Source organism: Camelina sativa, chromosome 20, assembly GCF_030686135.1.
Source record: "Camelina sativa cultivar CO46 ecotype springtype chromosome 20, ASM3068613v1".
In the NCBI taxonomy this organism is placed as follows: domain Eukaryota; kingdom Viridiplantae; phylum Streptophyta; class Magnoliopsida; order Brassicales; family Brassicaceae; genus Camelina; species Camelina sativa.
In genome coordinates this window covers 5,672,852-5,692,261 of record NC_141899.1, presented here as the reverse complement: position 1 = coordinate 5,692,261, position 19,410 = coordinate 5,672,852, and the positions used below count along the sequence as shown (strand labels likewise).

Sequence of the window (19,410 nt, the reverse complement as noted above, 5' to 3'; positions counted from 1 at the left end):
ATGAGATCTGGACAAAAAGTTTCATCCTTTTCTCGAAAGATGTGTCTGGGAGCGTTTTCGCCGTTGTTGACGTTTATGTTGACGCTTTCTCTTTTTCGATCGCGCCTAAGTTATGAGATTTGTCGTTAAATTTTGTTGTCCAAAAAAATACTTTATTTTTTCCTTTCGGAACCCACAAATTTGGACGTTCAAATCCAACCTGTAAAAAATAACCCGAGCACAGTATATCTGATACAATGAAAAATGGCATGTTGTGAAGAAAAAAATGACATATGTTGTCTAATTTACAAAACAATTTTATTTTTAAAAATATCTTCTTACAACTGTTCTCACAGAGACAAGATTTTGTGAACAACTTGTCCAATAGCATACAGAGGATGATGACAGTACGTAGTCTAACAAGATTTTTTCCCCGTGCCATATTATTAAACACACATCTCTGGTCTAAACTTTGGCATCAGATAAATACAATATCCTATAATCAAAATACAATCCAATGTAATTTGTAAACCACCAAACTGTTCAGTTTGCTTCTTAATGTTGTGTTTCAGCTAGAAACGGTTTGAACGTCCAAAGAACTCCGAGTGCCAATACCACATTTAGTATGAAGAATACCATTTGGGTGCCTGCAGCACATTCTCACCATCTTTAATATATATAGTCTCACTTGGTTAAGTATTTTAATTCACAACTTATATTAGCTACATAGTTGATTAATAATGTGGATTATGAACATGAAAGATTAAGACATTACCAGGGAGAAAAGAAGCATCCTGACGTTTCTCGCTCCAAGAAAAACTGCGCATAAACAAAGTTGTAAGCGAAACGAAAATAAGAGAATTGCGATTGTTTGTTTGTTTTATATATAACAAAATTTGAAGCATAATAATGTTTAAAAAAATGAGGTAGAGTAAGTTGCGCACATGACTCCTGCTGCTCCTGGACCTATTGCTTTACAGATAGACATCGCTGTAATGGAAATCCCATTAGCTGCTCCTCTTTGGTCTTGTCCCTATTAATATTATATATATAGAGAATTAACGAGGTTTCTAATTATTGCATGGTTTCTCACCTAGCTAAATAGTAAAATTATTCAATGTTGTGAAATTACTTACCACAGCCCTGTTTTGAAGGATGAACGTTCCAGTTATAGTAGAAGTCTACACACATTAACATTTTATTTAACACACACACACAACTGTTGAGGATATAGACTAATTAAATTCCAAATTACACATTCTTTTACTTTAAGGTTATCAGAAGCTTACGCTTAAGACGTTCTTTGCTACGGATGCAGAATATAGTGCCATTGTTAGGGCGACACCAGATAGTTTTGCTATTAGTGGGTAAGTTGATAAGACAACCAAAGACAGAATCTGTGAGTATTGAAAACAAGCACAAAATTAGAACGTGCATCCTAAAAAACATAAGGTTTAACAGTAAGAACAACATGAGCATGCAGAGTTGTTACCCCACATATACGTGTAACTATGATCGGGCCTAAATTCCTCTCCGCGTAAGAGTAGAGGGAAAGCTGAAAGATAAGGAGACCAACGCCTAGAAAGATATAGTGTCTAGGTCAGAACATTACATTTCTATTGAAAATGTTAGCATTGAGACGTATGGACACACCTGAAACTGCAAGAACAGAACCAACTTCTGCAGTGGTGTATCCCAAACCTCCATATTTCCTTGGGCTGTTTGCCCACAATGAAAAGATCTATCGAAGAAAGAAAGCTGAAGATTTCTCATACATGTGCCAAAATAAAACAAAAGATGAAAGTGGAAGAAAAAGAGTCTCACTTCTGTGTAAGCCATATTATGAAGTGAAAAGATGCAGTAGACGATGATAGATGACATTAGTGGCCAGTTTTTCAAGAGAGATTTTTTTTCATTTTTCTCTGCAACTTTATTAGATTCAGGATCATCTTTGACAGCATCAAACTTGTGATTGTGCAATGTTTCCTGGAGAGGAGAAGCAACCATCTCTAGGCTTAAAGCTAATTAAACACAGTAACTAGACTCTACATGGAGCAGGAAAAGTAAAGAGCATACCGGAATCCATAGCGAAATTATGGTCACCAAGAATGCAAAAATGGATATTGCAAAGCACGGCAAACAGTAGGGGAATCTGCATTATGATTTATAGACCAATGAGACTGTATATCTATTAATTAGTTGAATGAAAAGTGAAGAGGAGATAAGAAAATAAAACTTACTTGCCAAAAAACGAATCCTGTGAGAATAAACTTGGATATTGCTTTGCTGGCTACAAAGTTAAACAAGAATCACTAAGGGCAAGGAAGGTAAGAGTAAATAGATAGAAATGCTTATGTTGATGAAGAATACCTGAGCAAGAAAACCTCCTATAGCAGGGCCAATGATGAGTCCAATTCCCCATGCTGCACTAACCTACAGGGTCAGGGATATGTTAAGAATCTAAAATTTCTATAATATTGAATTGGAAGGAAAACAAAAGAGGTAAACTTTGGAACAAGGAGCATACTGCTGAGAGGGCTAAACTGAGATACTCATCACGAAACGTTTCTACTGCGTATGCCTGGATTCATCAAAATGAGATTCATGGAACAAGAATGAATAATATTTAAGAGGAGGAGAGAGGAGAAGAGACCTTGATAGGACCGCCGAGTAAACCGTTGAAACAACCGAGACAAAACCTTGTGACAATGGCCATCCAGAAATTTAAACTTAGGCCAAACAGAGTATTGAAAACGACCCTGTAATAGAATCAAAAGCATCGGTTTAATTTTTTTAAAACAAATATAACAAAAGGGTTTGTGAAAGGGAGATTGAAGAAATAAATGCAAAAAATTACTAACACTGAAGTGGTTCCAATAAGGATTACAGGTTTTCTACCATAACGATCAGCAAGAATTCCGCAGATCACAGATGTCAACGCTCGTCCCAGCATAAAAGAGCAACCTCCAAAAGGCAACACACACAGTGTGAGTTTGTGATATACTCTATATTTACTGCTCTTTCATGGTTGTTATGATCTATTTCATTGTGTTTCATTAGTATTTTCATTGTTTTTGTTGCATCGAGTGTCTTCGTGTGTATTTTTATGTGTTTTGTGTGTCTTTTGATCCATTTCGGGTTAAGATGATGGATGACACACATTTAAGTGGAAAGAAGATAAAAGAAGGTTCATAACCAGTCAAAATTGTATCAATGATCGACTCAGATGAAGATCTTGCACTGATGTTTAGCTTTAGAGCGGAGGTGAGTTCAAGCAAATACAAGCTAGAGTCGACCCTCCTTGTGTTGAGAGATTTTTCGGCAATGGCTGGCATTTGGCTGTTGATATACGGTGTTTTAATTGGTTTTGAGTCTTTGATTCTCTCTTATTTTTTACCTTTTATTGAGTCAAAGCATGCTTTTGAAGTCTTTTAGTAATTTATCTAGTCTTTACAGGTTTTAGGACACTTTGGAGGAAAATGAGCCATTGTGGATGCGAACAAGCATGAGATGGATGTTGAATGTTGGTTGTTGAACAAGGAAAACCACTAGTCTGTGAGACCCACCTTGCTAAGCAACGAAGTCTAAACTGGCAAATTAATGCACAAACCCGCTTGTTTGAGAAACCCGCCGGGATAAGTAAAATTGTCTAAACCAACATGTATACGTACAAACCCGCCTGGCAAAGTAAAAGATGTCCAAACCGCGTGTTCACGTGGAAACCCGCCAGTCTGATATACGACTGGCTGCGATAATGCTCTAACCAGACGGTTATCTTTTTACCTTATTTCGAGACACTATAAATATTATTTCTTATTTTTCAGAAAACCCCTAAGATTTTAGTTTCATTTTACACTTTATTTTCTAGCCACTTTTCATCTCTTTTCATTGTATGCAACTTGGGAAAAGAATCCATCCTCTTTGACAAATTGGAAAAGATTTCTAAACCCTTTTTTGTTTATTTATCAATTCAGTCATGTTTTCTTTCATTTCTTTTTGTGTTATTTCCTCCAACATGAGTGAGTAGTCTCCTTATTTGGTCTCCAACATGAGTAAGTAGTCTCCTTATTCAATAAATTGATCTTTTAATTGTTGTTTGGAGTTCTTAATCCTTAGGTTATTTGATTCACATGATCTTAATGTTAGAATAGGACTGATCACCTTGTTTTAGATTCTCAGTTTTTATATGCATCAAAAGTGTTCGAGAATGCCTAAATAATTGAAAATAGAGCAATGTATTTTCTAGCCTACGAAAGTTGATGTTAGGACGTATTTTGACCTTAATGAACATGATTGTAATGCGAGTTTGGCTAGGAGGTTGCAAATGAAAGTTTAGCGAACTAATAGTCAAGTTTAGTTTCTAATGCCTTGAAAGAGGGTTAGTCTATTCTTGTGTTCATGTTCTACAACGGTTTTTAATTATTAAATTTCAAATTTGTTGTCTCATCAGTCATTGATCTCTTAAATACCCTATAACCAATTGCTTTTAATCGTATATGTTAATCGTTTATTTATTAGCATTTTTGTTTACACAGTCTAAAAACCAAACAAACTTTCGTCCGCTCTAACTATTTACGACTCTCACAAATCTTTAGTGTACTATTGGTCCTTGTGGATTGAACTCCGTATATACTACCTTGCGGTTAAGTGTATCTCGTAATTACTCGAGCAATCAACTGCGAGTAGTCCCCCCCACGGGAGCGAGAAGCATTTTTTGCGAGTTCGCTCCTCTAATGCCTATTTGAGAATATGGGGGTGATTTCGGGCTCACAGGTGGGTGATAGAGTTCGTTTCTTTAAAGATTTGGCAGCAGAGGTTTTGCATAGTCATGTGTTGGTGGGAGCGGGTCAAAGTGTGGGACGCAGTGTGGAGAGGATGATCTCATGACAGCCACCGAGCGTCGGGTGGGTTAAGCTCTCGACGGATGGAGCGTCGCGTGGAAACCTGGGTTCGGCTACGCCGGGAGGAGTTATTCGGGACAGAGATGATTGATGGTTGGGAGGTTTTGCACTCAACATTGGCATATGCTCTGCTCTGTTGGCCGAGTTGTGGGGGTGTACTACGGTATTTTGATTGCTTGGGAAGGGAGTTCCAAAGGGTGGAATTGGAGGTGGATTCGAAGTTCGTTGTTGGATTTCTTAAAACAAGGATAAGCGACGCTCATCCGCTGGCTTTCCTGGTACGTATGTGTCATGACTTTTTTACAAGGAACTGGTTAATCTGGATTACTCATGTGTATATAGAGAGCACATATGTATAATAAAGGAAACTTGTGTAATTAGCATAATCAAAACCCTACTGTAAAGGAGTATATATATGGTAATCCTCATATCAATACAATCAAGCATTCCTTACATGGTATCAGAGCTATAAAGTTTTAGACCTAAAAATTTTTTTTTTTTTTTCTCTCCCTCTCTTCTCTCTCGCCGCTTTTCTTCTCTTTTTGCTTCCATAGTCGCCATGGCTGAAGCTAATTCTGATGTTATCAACACCTCTTCTCCCACTCAACTTCACAACATCATTAACTATGTGTTCACGCTGCAGTTTGGTTTTCATTCATATGATGTTTGTCTGAAACTCCGAATGTAGTTCACTCTATTATGTTGGAGGATGCTAGTGGAGTGGAATTTCTACGTCATGTTTGTTTGTAATTTTTTCCGTTTAGTTAAATAAATTGTGGGAGACACTTAGGGCATGATTAGTGGGAGTTACCAGGGTGATACTTTTATTAAACAAATAATAAAAAGAGGAGAGAGAAGCTAAAACCAAAAGAAACGTTACTTGCTGGAGAACTTTAAGAATCATTACTTGCTTGAAACTAGACACATGTCTTTCATTTATTGGTGTACATATTAAAAATAAATAAAAAAGAAAAATGTATAGTAAATCTTTTTTTTTTTTTTTTCTGAGAAACAATTGATCGGTTCTCCACTAAAGATGGTCTTATCTCCCCTCTCCTACTAAAAAAATAATATCATAAGCTGAAATGGTGCAAAAGGGAAAACAAACTCACCAACAAATCCAGCGTAAAAACCAATGTCTTCTTCCTTCTTTGCTATGTCAAAATCATCAATCTACACCGTTATATCACACGTTTTAAATAAACACCAAAATCCAAACCACAACGTAACAAAAACTAATATATTCGGTGAGTAAAAACTAGTAGAGTACTTTTAAAGCATTATGTCTGTGGGTACTCAGTCCTCACTCACCATAAAGTAAAGGAAAGGGAAAAGAGAAGAAATTGGTAGAGCTGAAACGATGCAAAAATGCAAAATCGTTATTGATATTATAAAATCATAGAGATAAGAAAACATGAGCATCTTCTCAGTAATGAAATAAGGAGAGAGAGAGAGAGAGAGAGAGAGAGAGAGAGAGAGAGAGAGAGAGAGAGAGAGAGAGAGAGAGAGAGAGAGAGAGAGAGAGAGAGAGAGAGAGAGAGAGAGAGATTTTTATTACTAGTGCAGAGGACAATGATCCAAATGGAGAAAAGCGCCGAGAAAGGAAAGCCACGGCGAAGCCTCTTCATCTGATCAACCTTGCATCCAGGACAACCCTCATGGTACTTACTCTCCAGCAAACACTCCGTATATTCTTCTTCCGCCATTTTTATACACCTCTCTAGCTAATTCCAATATATATTCTAACAATTTGGAATGGAAAATGTGGTATTAAAATGAGAGGGAAGATGATGGCGATGATAGAGTTACTTTTTCAAAAGGTACGTAGGTAGTAAAGAGACTGTTTAAATGATGGGGAACATGTCACCTCTCAATCAATCACGCTCGCATTTTCACACACCTCGTAGGGTTTAATCTAACGAGGTCGTACCATACATGTCACCTCTTATAACCTTTGTAAGACCTTTGTACGAGGTGGTACCTACAATTTCGTATGGTTTAATTTTAGTCACATTCGCATTTCTTGTTTTCTCCTTGACATTTTATTAAAAAGAAAAAAATCTGCATGTCCGTCGTCAGTCCTCACACTACTCTTTGTCTTTGCACTATTTACATTTTTTTACAACATTCTACTTTTTATCTCTTTTAACACTTAATAATTCCACATCTTTTCAGTAAATTAGTGAAATATAGGGGAAGTACAGTAGAACCTCTATAAATTAATATTTACTATAAACTAATAAACTTTTCTGATCCCGAGTTGAACCGGTGTAAAAAATGACATAATTCGATAAAATAATAAGATAATATTTTTTTAAAAAATCTTATGTAAAACTATGGTCCCATAAATATCAAAAATTAATAATGATATAAACTATATATATATCTAAAAAAATTTAGTGAAATATGACTCTATTGTTGTTTGCATATTCTTGAATTTGCATTCTTGTGGGAGCTCATCTATAATCTTTCTCATTGCATCCAAATTTTTTTTGTGTTGTTTCCTCAAATTTCATCCCAAAATTATGGAGCGTCCTACATCAATATACCGTAATATTTTTGTTTTAAAGATAGCATAATATTTTCTTGGACTTCATCGATAAAGATAGTAACAACTAACATCAATTTTTTCTAAACTATGAACTTCTAAACATTTATCATTTTCACCTGAATAATCTAGTAACTTTTGACATCCATCATATTATGATAGCCGAAATTATAAATTAAAAAAATTCTATAAAAGTGTGAAGTATAACAAAAATATCTTATTTTTAATAGAAAATATTCAAAACTAAAAAAATGAAAAAATCTCTTTATAAAATAATATTTTATTAATTTATCGATAGATGAAAACCTCTATAAATTAATAAAATTTTGTGGTCCGACCTTATTAATTTATAGAGGTTTTACTGTAAAATGGTTTCTCCAATAAAAAAATAAAATAGAAAATAATATTTCAGTCGGGATAAGGACAATTGTTCCTATTTACCTTTCTCTCTCTCTTGAAAAGTATTTTTTTTTTTATATCTCGATCTTCTTTTTCTTTTGGCTCAGATCTTCATTGTTGGTCTTGATTACAAACCGCATCAGGAATGAGGTAAGCTATTTTCTTTGTCATCGGAGCGATGTGGGTTTTCCGGCAACCGTTGCGGTTGTGGCCTTTTCCTGACAGACAAAAGTCTCCGGTTATGGTTCTTCCTGGTTTGAATACGCCGTTGGAGATGCAAAGGAGTTTTTCACGGCTCAATCGCCAGGTTGGAGGCTGCGGCAGCGACGGAAGACGCTTGCGGATAGGTGGGTTTTTTGGGTGAGTGTTTGGCATGTTAACGGTAGATCCTCTTCTGGACCTTAGATGGCTTTCACGGATTCTAGCTTTTGAGAGATTTTTTAAGCCTCTTTCTCTCTCTAGTCACCGTGTTTTGCTTCCACCGGACCAGATTTTAAGATTTGTTTTACCTCGGAAAGGCTTTTTGGTTTAAGGATTTGGAGAGTAAATGCTTGGATCTAAGTATGTCGTTTTGCTAGAAGGGGACTCGACATTCATTGGATGGCAGAATGTCGGAGAATTGATCTATCCCGGAATGCTTGTGGAGGGTCAGACTCGCCGTAGGTGACGATTCTGCAACAGGATCCGAATACTCCGGTTAAAGAACCCATCCGGCGACATAGACGCAAAACTGTGGGCTTTGTATTTGCCGGTGCTAGTAGATCTGATTCTCTGCCTCTGTTTAACCGCCCGGCATCAACTTTGCTCTCTGTTTCCAGTCGGCGGAATTTCTCTTCCTTTTTTTGTCAACCATTGGACCACAACTGGCCGGCCCATTAGCCAAATCTCTATATTCATAGAGAGCGGGACTCGATCTCTGGTGTGATGGTGCCTTCTATAAATGAAATGGACTTAACTTCTGTCACTGCACTAAAGTCACTTCACTTTTTTCTTCCTTTTTATAACTGATGTCGTTTATTTAATAGGCCTTAAGGGCTATTTGAGATTTAACCTTTTAATAAAAAAAAATTTAAAAATGGTTTCTCCAAAGAAACATAAGATCACGTCCATGTGACTTTTTTTCTTTCTTTTCTTTTCTTTTGCGTACGTGAATGTGATATTCCTTCTGAATAATAAAAGATTAGTGGACAATGGTTGAGTAAATGAATGGTAAGTTCGTAAGTGGTAACATCTGAATTATGACTTTCGAAAAGTTTTGTTCGACGCTCACGTTCGGTGGTCCTTTATGGTGGACCATAAAAATTCATTAAGTTTAAATTGGATATTTCTTTACAGGCTGTAAGACAGTAAAAAAAACTGATCATTAACAAGATTAATTATCAAAAGAAAAGAGAGAGTGATTGCTACGAAATTGCGGGATTCAGACTCATATATCGCACCCATTGACAGGTTTTGGTGAGGAAGATGTGGATTAAAATGAAAGGGAAGAAGATGGCGATGTGGGTTAAATGAGGGGGAACATGTCATCACGTTGGCATTTTCACGTAAACACCTCTTATTTCAATATCTATCCTACCAATTGGGGATGGTTTTAATTGTTAATGCGGATAAGACAATAATAAAGTGCAGAAAGTAAATGAGATAACAACTTTGTTAACGAGATTTGGATCCTATTCACTGAAACTACATACAGACTAGAACAAGAAATCCAATATAACATATTCACAAACGCGTAAATCAAGCACAATCCTCTCAATTCACCGCTCTGTTCTATAACATGAAATCTTAAGGATAAATCTCTACCCTTAACTACACCAAATCTAGATTTAAACCAAGATAACCTAATCTTGAGATAAACTCCTCCTGAGCCTAGACTTCAGTTCTCCAAGTCTTTGGAACAACCTTCATACACACGTCACATCGACGAACAAAGAAGTTTGATCAACCAAACACCAAACCACGAAATTAAGCCGCACACAAACAAAAAGCTCTCTAGGGTTCTATCCTTTATGTCTCAGCTCTCTTGCCTTTCAAGGACGTGCCCAAATCATCCGTATATAGCCAGCAAAACTTCCTAATCACCATAAGAGAAGATTTCCAAATTTCATAAAAGAAAAAATTTCTTTTTGTTATTTTTCTTTTTTCTTGTAAAACTCCAATTTAATCAATCAATGAAATAGTAGTTTTTTTCTTTGATTCGTCCTCAAACCGTCATTCAATATTACCTTCTCAAACCTTCTAGAAACTTCACATGCACACAAACCAACAACAATAATCACTTCCTGTATCACACAGTAACTATTTCAGACATATCAATACATTTTCATTAATAAGGTGGTACATACATGCGGTATCTCTTATTCGTCTCTTAGAGCATTATTATCGGTCATCTTTGTTTTGAAGGGTCTCAAAATTTTTAATTTTAATATATATATATATATATATATATATATATATATTATTTTATTATTTAATTAAATTTATTGTCTACCACCAATAAGAATAAAACAGCTATAAACTTTTTCTCTCATTCGTGTCTCTAAATGTTGCTGCAGAGACATTTTATCTGAAAATTTAATCTTATCTCTACTTATTTTTATTTTTTATTGTTATTATTTTTTTTGATAGTCATGGGAAGACTCTCCCGATGAGAATGCCCTTCTTAGTTTGTTTCTTACAAATCACATTTTCATTCACTGTTTTTCTTTTATTATTTTAAAGAAAAATTCTGCCTCGTCAGGTCGTCAGTCCATCTCACTACTCTTTGCACTACTTACATTTTTGTTACAACATTCTACTTAATTTTCATCTCATTAACACTTAATAATTCCATATGTTTTTAATAAATTTGTGAAAAAACTAATTTTATTCTATTCTCTATACTACTCACTCTGTTTCACAAAAAATATCATTTTAACATAATGCTCACAAGTTAAAAATAATAATGTAAACTTCCATTTTACCCTTTACAATATAAAATTTTCTCTTTCTAATTAATAAGTTTGAATAACAAGAATAACAAATAATTTTAAAAACTACATTGAAAATATAAAATAACATTTTTTGGTAACAAAAAAAACTAAATATATTTTTAAAAACACTTTTGATAACATAAACAACAATGATGGTCTTACAACTTACAAGAGTACAGTGGACAAACCATTTACCGAACTCAAAGACAGTTGTGACCTGGATGCTACAAAAGTAGACTCTACCAAAAGTTATGACATGTGCACATCTTTAGAGTTGAAATATCATAAGGGGTATTGAAATAGAATGATGGGAGTTAACAAAAATGTCTAACAAGAGAATTTTTGGAAATATCTTCTTGTTATTTTCAAAAATATCTTTGTTTTAATTATTTTCACTTTTGTTTTTTTTAAAAAAATTTTAATGACCATTTCACATGTGTTTGAAAAATATTTAAGTTAACAAAATGAAAGATTGAATTTTTCCGCTAAAAAAAATTTAACAACAAAATTTTTGGAAAAACATTTCTGAGAAAAACGTTTCCGCCAAAATTTTATGTACAACATAGAAATACTATATATATATATAACTTAACTCGCGATATACTGGAGATAATATTTTTAAAAATATCATTTTAAGTGAATCAATGTAATATAATATGTTTAATATTCTAACACGGATGCTATTAACAAAACAATAAAATAATTATTTATCTTTGTTGTAACAATTTTTTTGAGTTTTAAAAATTAAAAAGATCTCATTTCTCTTGGTATGTATAGATAGAGGATTTCAGTAAAGTTCGAGCTTAACACAAAATAGCGAATTGATATTTTATTTATATTGTGGCTGATGCATAGACATACATACTCTAGAAAAGGGATCGAACTATTTCTGTTGACTTACTCTCTTTTGTCGTTGACCTACTCTTCTCATTGCTTGTTCACTGGTCTTGTCCTCATCTCACCTTTCTCTTGTGGGATTAAGTCAATAATCAACTTCCAACAGATTTGTCATAAAATTTTGTTGTTTCTTCTTTTTTTTTTTTACTTTCGAAACCCACGAATTTGGACGTGCAAATCCAACCACTAGAAATTTAATCTGGGCACAGTGTGATCTAATCAAACACTGTTGGTGTTGGATTTCGCCGATCTAAGGCTCGCGAGTAAAGCCCATTAAACGATGAGTTGTAAAGATTTATTGTGGGTCTGCGAAGGGCCCAGGAGGCGAAGCTTGACAAAGAAGGATGCGGAGTCAAACGATTGAGAAGATCTCGAGGTGAGTTGAGGAGATCATGGAAGAACGAGGTGAGATCACCGGAGGAGATTCAGGGATTCGTTTTAGGGTTTTTAGTATAAATACCTCGTGATAGGTTATAAATAGGGACATGGTAACTTTCCGACTAAATCATTAATACAAATCCAATTCGTCATTTCCTTCGTTGTTCTTACTGATTTCTACCGAAAGTCTGACCCTAAATCCCCCGGATCTTACTTCACCAACTAAGTTCATAAGATTGTAGCATCTACAAACACGTATAATGAAAAAATGGCATGTTGTGAAACAAAATTAAATAATGACACATGTTGTACTTGTAACGCCCCCGAACCGTCCTATGACCACGCAGGCCAACGGACAGCCACAGAACGCCACTATAGAAACTGCACCGGGGTGATACGGCCGAGGGACGGAAGCTGCCGACTTCCCGACCGGTCCTCTCTATTCCTCCCGCGACCGAGACTACTTAGGCTTTGCAACCCTCGCGGCCTGGTGCGTTGTGTTGGTCCGGACAAGGCTGGAACCATTTGAAAACTAAACAACTTAAATAAAAAGACTTTCAACTTTATTTACTTCATAAAATAGTCCATAAATCATTAATACGAAAATGGCGCCAGGCTTAAGGCCAAAATACGATTAAGTAAATTTTACAAAAGAAAACATCTTGCAAAGGCAACGCAACTCTACACCGGCTGGCCTAACGTCCTGTGCTCCCCACTAAGGCTTTTTCCACTAAGGTTACATGCAACACAAAAATATGGAGTCTTGAGTGCTACATCACTCAGTGAGTTCGGCAACCTAACAAGAAACCAAAACCCAAACCCAACAAGCAACACACAACATGCAAGCTAACTAACTGCATGCAGCACTCAATTGCAACATGCAAACCAAAAGCAAGAAAAACAAGCAATAAAATATGCAAGTTAGTCAAGCAATCTCCAAGTATACTATCAAAGGATACGCATGCGGAAGCTAACAACTCTTCTTCATCTTCCAGTCCAAGGGACCTTCTCCCCTTCACTTTAATGCCTCAACGCTACATCACCTCCTCACTTCATCACTTCCCCCATACCCGTGAACACCTATACTCACAGCCACAAAGGCACGCGAGTATAAAACATCACATGCGAGTTCCTCTCAACAGGCTCTCTCGCCTACACCGTCGTGTAGTACTCGGCCCAAGGCTACAATCCCGTCTTTCCGAGTCTTCGTAATCCGCACCGATTACGGTCATTGGGGAAGTCTTCTCCTGCACAACCTCAACACACAACCAAACAAACCTGCAAAGCACACAAGCTACATGCAAGCTACAAACAACTACATGTAATGCACACAAGCAACATGCAACACAAACAAGCAACATGCAAGGCACACAAGCCAACATGCAATCACAAACAAGCAACATGCAAGACACACAAGCCAACATGCAATCACAAACAAGCAACATGCAAGGCACACAAGCCAACATGCAATCACAAACAAGCAACATGCAAGGCACACAAGCCAACATGCAATCACAAACAAGCAACATGCAAGGCACACAAGCCAACATGCAATCACAAATAAGCAACATGCAAGGCAGACAAGCCAACATGCAATCACAAACAAGCAACATGCAAGCCTTAGTAACTAGAGAAATAACTAGAAACTAAGCGCTAGACACAACCTCACACCAATATGCAAACAAGCAATAAACGAGACTTAACTTCCTAGAACTTCGATCTAGAAAGAAAAGAAACGAATCTACCCCAACACCCCAACGAAAGTGCTTAGATTTCACCATAAATCTTAAGCGAAAATAACCCAAAATCCCACCTATCATGTGCCATATCACATGCTTCGAAACTCACCTGGCTTGGCTGAGAAGAACACAATCTACTCGGACTCCTAGCAAGGACTTGACGCGAACGGCTCCTACAACAGCACTTCGCTAACACGCGCGGATGAGAACTTCTATGAGAAGAACTCTCTTGCTCACTCCCTAACTTTCTCTCTCTCTAACTCTTTCCCTAACTCTCTCTCTTTAACTCTTTCTCTCTAACTTTCTCTAAGGGAAAGAAGGAATGAACGAAAATTGCTTCTAAGGATCCTAAGGCCTCTATTTATAGTGGAGTGTGAGTGTTTTGGGCGGCGGATTCGACCAATGCATGTCGCATGCACTCTCCTCATTAGAGCACCACTTAACACTTGGAAGAAAACCACTTAGCCACCTTGATTTCCACTTAGCTCTCTTGGATTATTTAATTCTTCCACTAAGCTCCACTAATCCACTTTGAATTATTTAATTCCTCCACTAACTCCACTAACTCCACTATGATTTAAATAATCCTCCACTAGCTGCATGAAATCTGATTGGTTGATTTTTCATAAATCACCATTTCCTTAATTTTTCCGGAAATTCTCGATCGCTATCGGCAACTCTCGGTCCTCCCTCTCGGACGCTACCGGCAACTCTCGGTCCTCCCTCTCGGACGCTACCGGCAACTCTCGGTTCTCCTTCTCGGACAGTGTCGACTACTCTCGACAACTCTCGGACATCCTTGGTAAATCCTCGGACATCCTCGACAATTCTCGGTCCTTCGGACTTTCTCGACAATTCCCGGTACTTTGCGGTACGCGTCGGACAACTCTCGGTCCTTCGGACGACTCGGATGGTACGTCGCGGTCAACTCGGCCATTTCTCAATTTACTCATAATTTCTCGGACTCCCCTTCAACAATTATTCTAATCTCCTTGTTGGCTTCTTTTCTTGGTCTTTTGGCCTTGGGTTTTCATTTTGAAATTTACCCCTTGGTGAGGGTCACTACATTCTCCCCCCCTTATAGGAATTCGTCCACGAATTCCCATGAACTCCTCTGGTTCTCCTTCTAATACGCTTGATCTTGGCCAATTCTCTCGAACAAGAACTTGCTTTTAGCCACCACTCCAACTTGCTCAACCCAACTCAACACTTCCACTAACAGGCTAGGAAAATGGTTTAACCTGGAACACTAAGGTTTCCCTACACGGCCTAACACTAAGGGTTCTCTACAACACTTAGCTAGAAGGCTTCCTGCACACAACAACTAGGACTTGGACTAGCACCACCATGTGCTTCCACAAGCCTAGACAACAATCACACAACAAGACAACAAACACGCAAACACACAAATGCGCAAGCACACAAACACACAAAGAGGGAGTTAGCACCCATACTTACCTTCCCGGCGACCACACAGTCGTGAAGGTTTAAGGGTTAACTACCTAAGGGGAAGGATACACACGATCCTCTCTCACTTGCCGCTTCACAAGTCGCTCCTCCTCGGGACTGGTCAGTGGGGGATATTCTTCTTCTGGTTTCGCTTCTATGGCATTGATCATCGGACAAGCTGCCATGTAATGGCCACTCTTGCCACAATTGTAACATATGATGTGAGATGGCACTGGGCGATCACTCTCTCCTGCCCTCGAGCACTCTCGAAAACAATGGCCCGACACTCCACATGAGAAACACAACTCCTCTTCTCACCAGTTTTGAACTACTCCCTTCCTGGTCGGATCGACTCCTCTTTCGGGTTGCACTACCACTTGGTATCATCTTCGCATTGCCCTTCTCTTGGTCTTTTCGCATGGCTTCCTTCTCCATTTCTATGTGCCCCTCCACATTTACAGCTCTCTCTGCCAACTTGTCAACTCGTTGGTAAGTGACAGACATGGGCCTACTCTGGATATCTGGTCGTAGCGCATGTAAAAAGTGGCGTGTCATAGCTGCCTCATTGTCTCGCCCTCGGTACACATACTTTCGCAGTCGAGTAAAGATTGCCTCTAGCTCTCGAACGCTCTTCTCGCCTTGTTTTAAGTTTATAAACTCATTCTCCAATCTGTCTCTGGCCTCTGGTGGGAAATACTTTCCTTCGAACTCATTTCGAAACTCTTCCCATGTTGGATCTCTACCATAGTGTCTCTTCACACCGATCCACCAATCACTAGCGTCATCCTTCAAGTAGTGCACTGCAACATCTTTCTTATAGTCCTCTTGACATCGGATTGCCTCAAAATTCCTCTCCATGGTTCGCAACCAATTATCAGCTTCAAAGGTGTTTGTTCCTCCTCTAAAATACTCGGTTCCCAAATTTCTCATAGTCTCCACGATCTTCACAAAGCTCGGAGCCTGTTGTTGTCGCAAGAGCGTTGTCCACTCTAGGATTGCATCTTGCAAAAGATCTCTTGGTCCACTCTCTTGACCTCTTGGCTCTTCGCGCACATTCATTTGTCTTGGCTCCTCGGGTACACTCCTTTGTCTTGGTTCCACTGGTACATTCCTTTGTCTCGGCTCGTCAGAGACATTTGTTTGCCTTGGCGGCACACCCCTTGGCTCATATGGTTCGTGATATGCACGTTGTACACCAGGCGTTTGATGGAAACTTGCTTGCTGTCGACCCGGATTGTTAAAACGCGGGCCAGACCAGTCTCCTCCGAAGAATGTTTCCATCATGGATCTTATTCTTTCTCCGGATAATGATCCTTGCGACCCACTTCTTTCGGAACTCAACCTCTCTGTTGTCCGATCGTCATTCTCTCTTGATCTTGTCGCTCCCTCGACATCGTATCGATCACCCCCTACCGATTCTTGCCATTCTCTCTCAACATCATATTGTTCATCCCCCAAAGAGTCTCGCCACTCTTCTCCATCAGCTCTTGAATCACCCCACGACCATCCCTCTTGACTTCCTCGGTCTGACATCTGCACATGCATCCAAGGGTAAGTCCTAATCCCATCTACCTAAAATGCACAAGGACGTACCGGTTTCCTAAAATTGCCTTTGCGACTCGTTTACTCGATAAAACATTTGAAAACGCAGGTTCCATAAGCATCATAACCATGCTCTGATACCACCATTGTAACGCCCCCGAACCGTCCTATGACCACGCAGGCCAACGGACAGCCACAGAACGCCACTATAGGAACTGCACCGGGGTGATCCGGCTGAGGGACGGAAGCTGCCGACTTCCCGACCGGTCCTCCCTATTCCTCCCGCGACCGAGACTACTTAGGCTTTGCAACCCTCGCGGCCTGGTGCGTTGTGTTGGTCCGGACAAGGCTGGAACCATTTGAAAACTAAACAACTTAAATAAAAAGACTTTCAACTTTATTTACTTCATAAAATAGTCCATAAAGCATTAATACGAAAATGGCGCCAGGCTTAAGGCCAAAATACGATTAAGTAAATTTTACAAAAGAAAACATCTTGCAAAGGCAACGCAACTCTACACCGGCTGGCCTAACGTCCTGTGCTCCCCGCTAAGGCTTTTCCCACTAAGGTTACCTGCAACACAAAAATATGGAGTCTTGAGTGCTACATCACTCAGTGAGTTCGGCAACCTAACAAGAAACCAAAACCCAAACCCCAACAAACAACACATAACATGCAAGCTAACTAACTGCATGCAGCACTCAATTGCAACATGCAAACCAAAAGCAAGAAAAACAAGCAATAAAATATGCAAGTTAGTTAAGCAATCTCCAAGTATACTATCAAAGTATACGCATGCGGAAGCTAACAACTCTTCGTCATCTTCCAGTCCAAGGGACCTTCTCCCCTTCACTTTAATGCCTCAACGCTACATCACCTCCTCACTTCATCACTTCCCCCATACCCGTGAACACCTATACTCACAGCCACAAAGGCACGCGAGTATAGAACATCACATGCGAGTTCCTCTCAACAGGCTCTCTCGCCTACACCGTCGTGTAGTACTCGGCCCAAGGCTGCAATCCCGTCTCTCCGAGTCTTCGTAATCCGCACCGATTACGGTCATTGGGGAAGTCTTCTCCTGCACAACCTCAACACACAACCAAACAAACCTGCAAAGCACACAAGCTACATGCAAGCTACAAACAACTACATGTAATGCACACAAGCAACATGCAACACAAACAAGCAACATGCAAGGCACACAAGCCAACATGCAATCACAAACAAGCAACATGCAAGGCACACAAGCCAACATGCAATCACAAACAAGCAACATGCAAGGCACACAAGCCAACATGCAATCACAAACAAGCAACATGCAAGGCACACAAGCCAACATGCAATTACAAATAAGCAACATGCAAAGCACACAAGCCAACATGCAATCACAAACAAGCAACATGCAAGCCTTAGTAACTAGAGAAATAACTAGAAACTAAGCGCTAGACACAACCTCACACCAATATGCAAACAAGCAATAAACGAGACTTAACTTCCTAGAACTTCGATCTAGAAAGGAAAGAAACGAATCTACCCCAACACCCCAACGAAAGTGCTTAGATTTCACCATAAATCTTAAGCGAAAATAACCCAAAATCCCACCTATCATGTGCCATATCACATGCTTCGAAACTCACCTGGCTTGGCTGAGAAGAACACAATCTACTCGGACTCCTAGCAAGGACTTGACGCGAACGGCTCCTACAGCAGCACTTCGCTAACACGCGCGGATGAGAACTTCTATGAGAAGAACTCTCTTGCTCACTCCCTAACTTTCTCTCTCTCTAACTCTTTCCCTAACTCTCTCTCTTTAACTCTTTCTCTCTATCTTTCTCTAAGGGAAAGAAGGAATGAACGAAAATTGCTTCTAAGGATCCTAAGGCCTCTATTTATAGTGGAGTGTGAGTGCTTTGGGCGGCGGATTCGACCAATGCATATCGCATGCACTCTCCTCATTAGAGCACCACTTAACACTTGGAAGAAAACCACTTAGCCACCTTGATTTCCACTTAGCTCTCTTGGATTATTTAATTCTCCCACTAAGCTCCACTAATCCACTTTGAATTATTTAATTCCTCCACTAACTCCACTAACTCCACTATGATTTAAATAATCCTCCACTAGCTGCATGAAATCTGATTGGTTGATTTTTTATAAATCACTATTTCCTTAATTTTTCCGGAAATTCTCGATCGCTATCGGCAACTCTCGGTCCTCCCTCTCGGACGCTACCGGCAACTCTCGGTCCTCCCTCTCGGACGCTACCGGCAACTCTCGGTTCTCCTTCCCGGACAGTGTCGACTACTCTCGACAACTCTCGGACATCCTTGGTAAATCCTCGGACATCCTCAACAATTCTCGGTCCTTCGGACTTTCTCGACAATTCCCGGTACTTTGTGGTACGCGTCGGACAACTCTCGGTCCTTCAGATGACTCGGATGGTACGTCGCGGTCAACTCGGCCATTTCTCAATTTACTCATAATTTCTCGGATTCCCCTTCAACAATTATTCTAATCTCCTTGTTGGCTTCTTTTCTTGGTCTTTTGGCCTTGGGTTTTCATTTTGAAATTTACCCCTTGGTGAGGGTCACTACAGTACTAG

At 39.0% G+C, this 19,410-nt stretch overlaps 1 protein-coding gene across 1 annotated transcript; it reads right to left on the bottom strand.

Moving 5' to 3' along the window:
• Window positions 1–283: 283 nt before the first annotated feature.
• On the bottom strand, window positions 284–7,890 carry LOC104769598 (protein ZINC INDUCED FACILITATOR-LIKE 1-like). The gene is made up of 17 exons (XM_010493850.3): window positions 6,439–7,890; window positions 6,192–6,232; window positions 5,993–6,053; window positions 2,841–2,943; window positions 2,633–2,738; window positions 2,507–2,560; window positions 2,350–2,412; window positions 2,220–2,269; window positions 2,056–2,131; window positions 1,804–1,965; window positions 1,633–1,720; window positions 1,472–1,557; window positions 1,269–1,376; window positions 1,116–1,160; window positions 924–1,012; window positions 755–798; window positions 284–626 (listed from the first exon to the last, which is right to left on the bottom strand). Exons 1-17 carry the CDS (start codon window positions 6,584–6,586, stop codon window positions 535–537), a joined length of 1,416 nt encoding a protein of 471 aa, XP_010492152.1. The 5' UTR covers window positions 6,587–7,890; the 3' UTR covers window positions 284–534.
• Window positions 7,891–19,410: the final 11,520 nt, after the last annotated feature.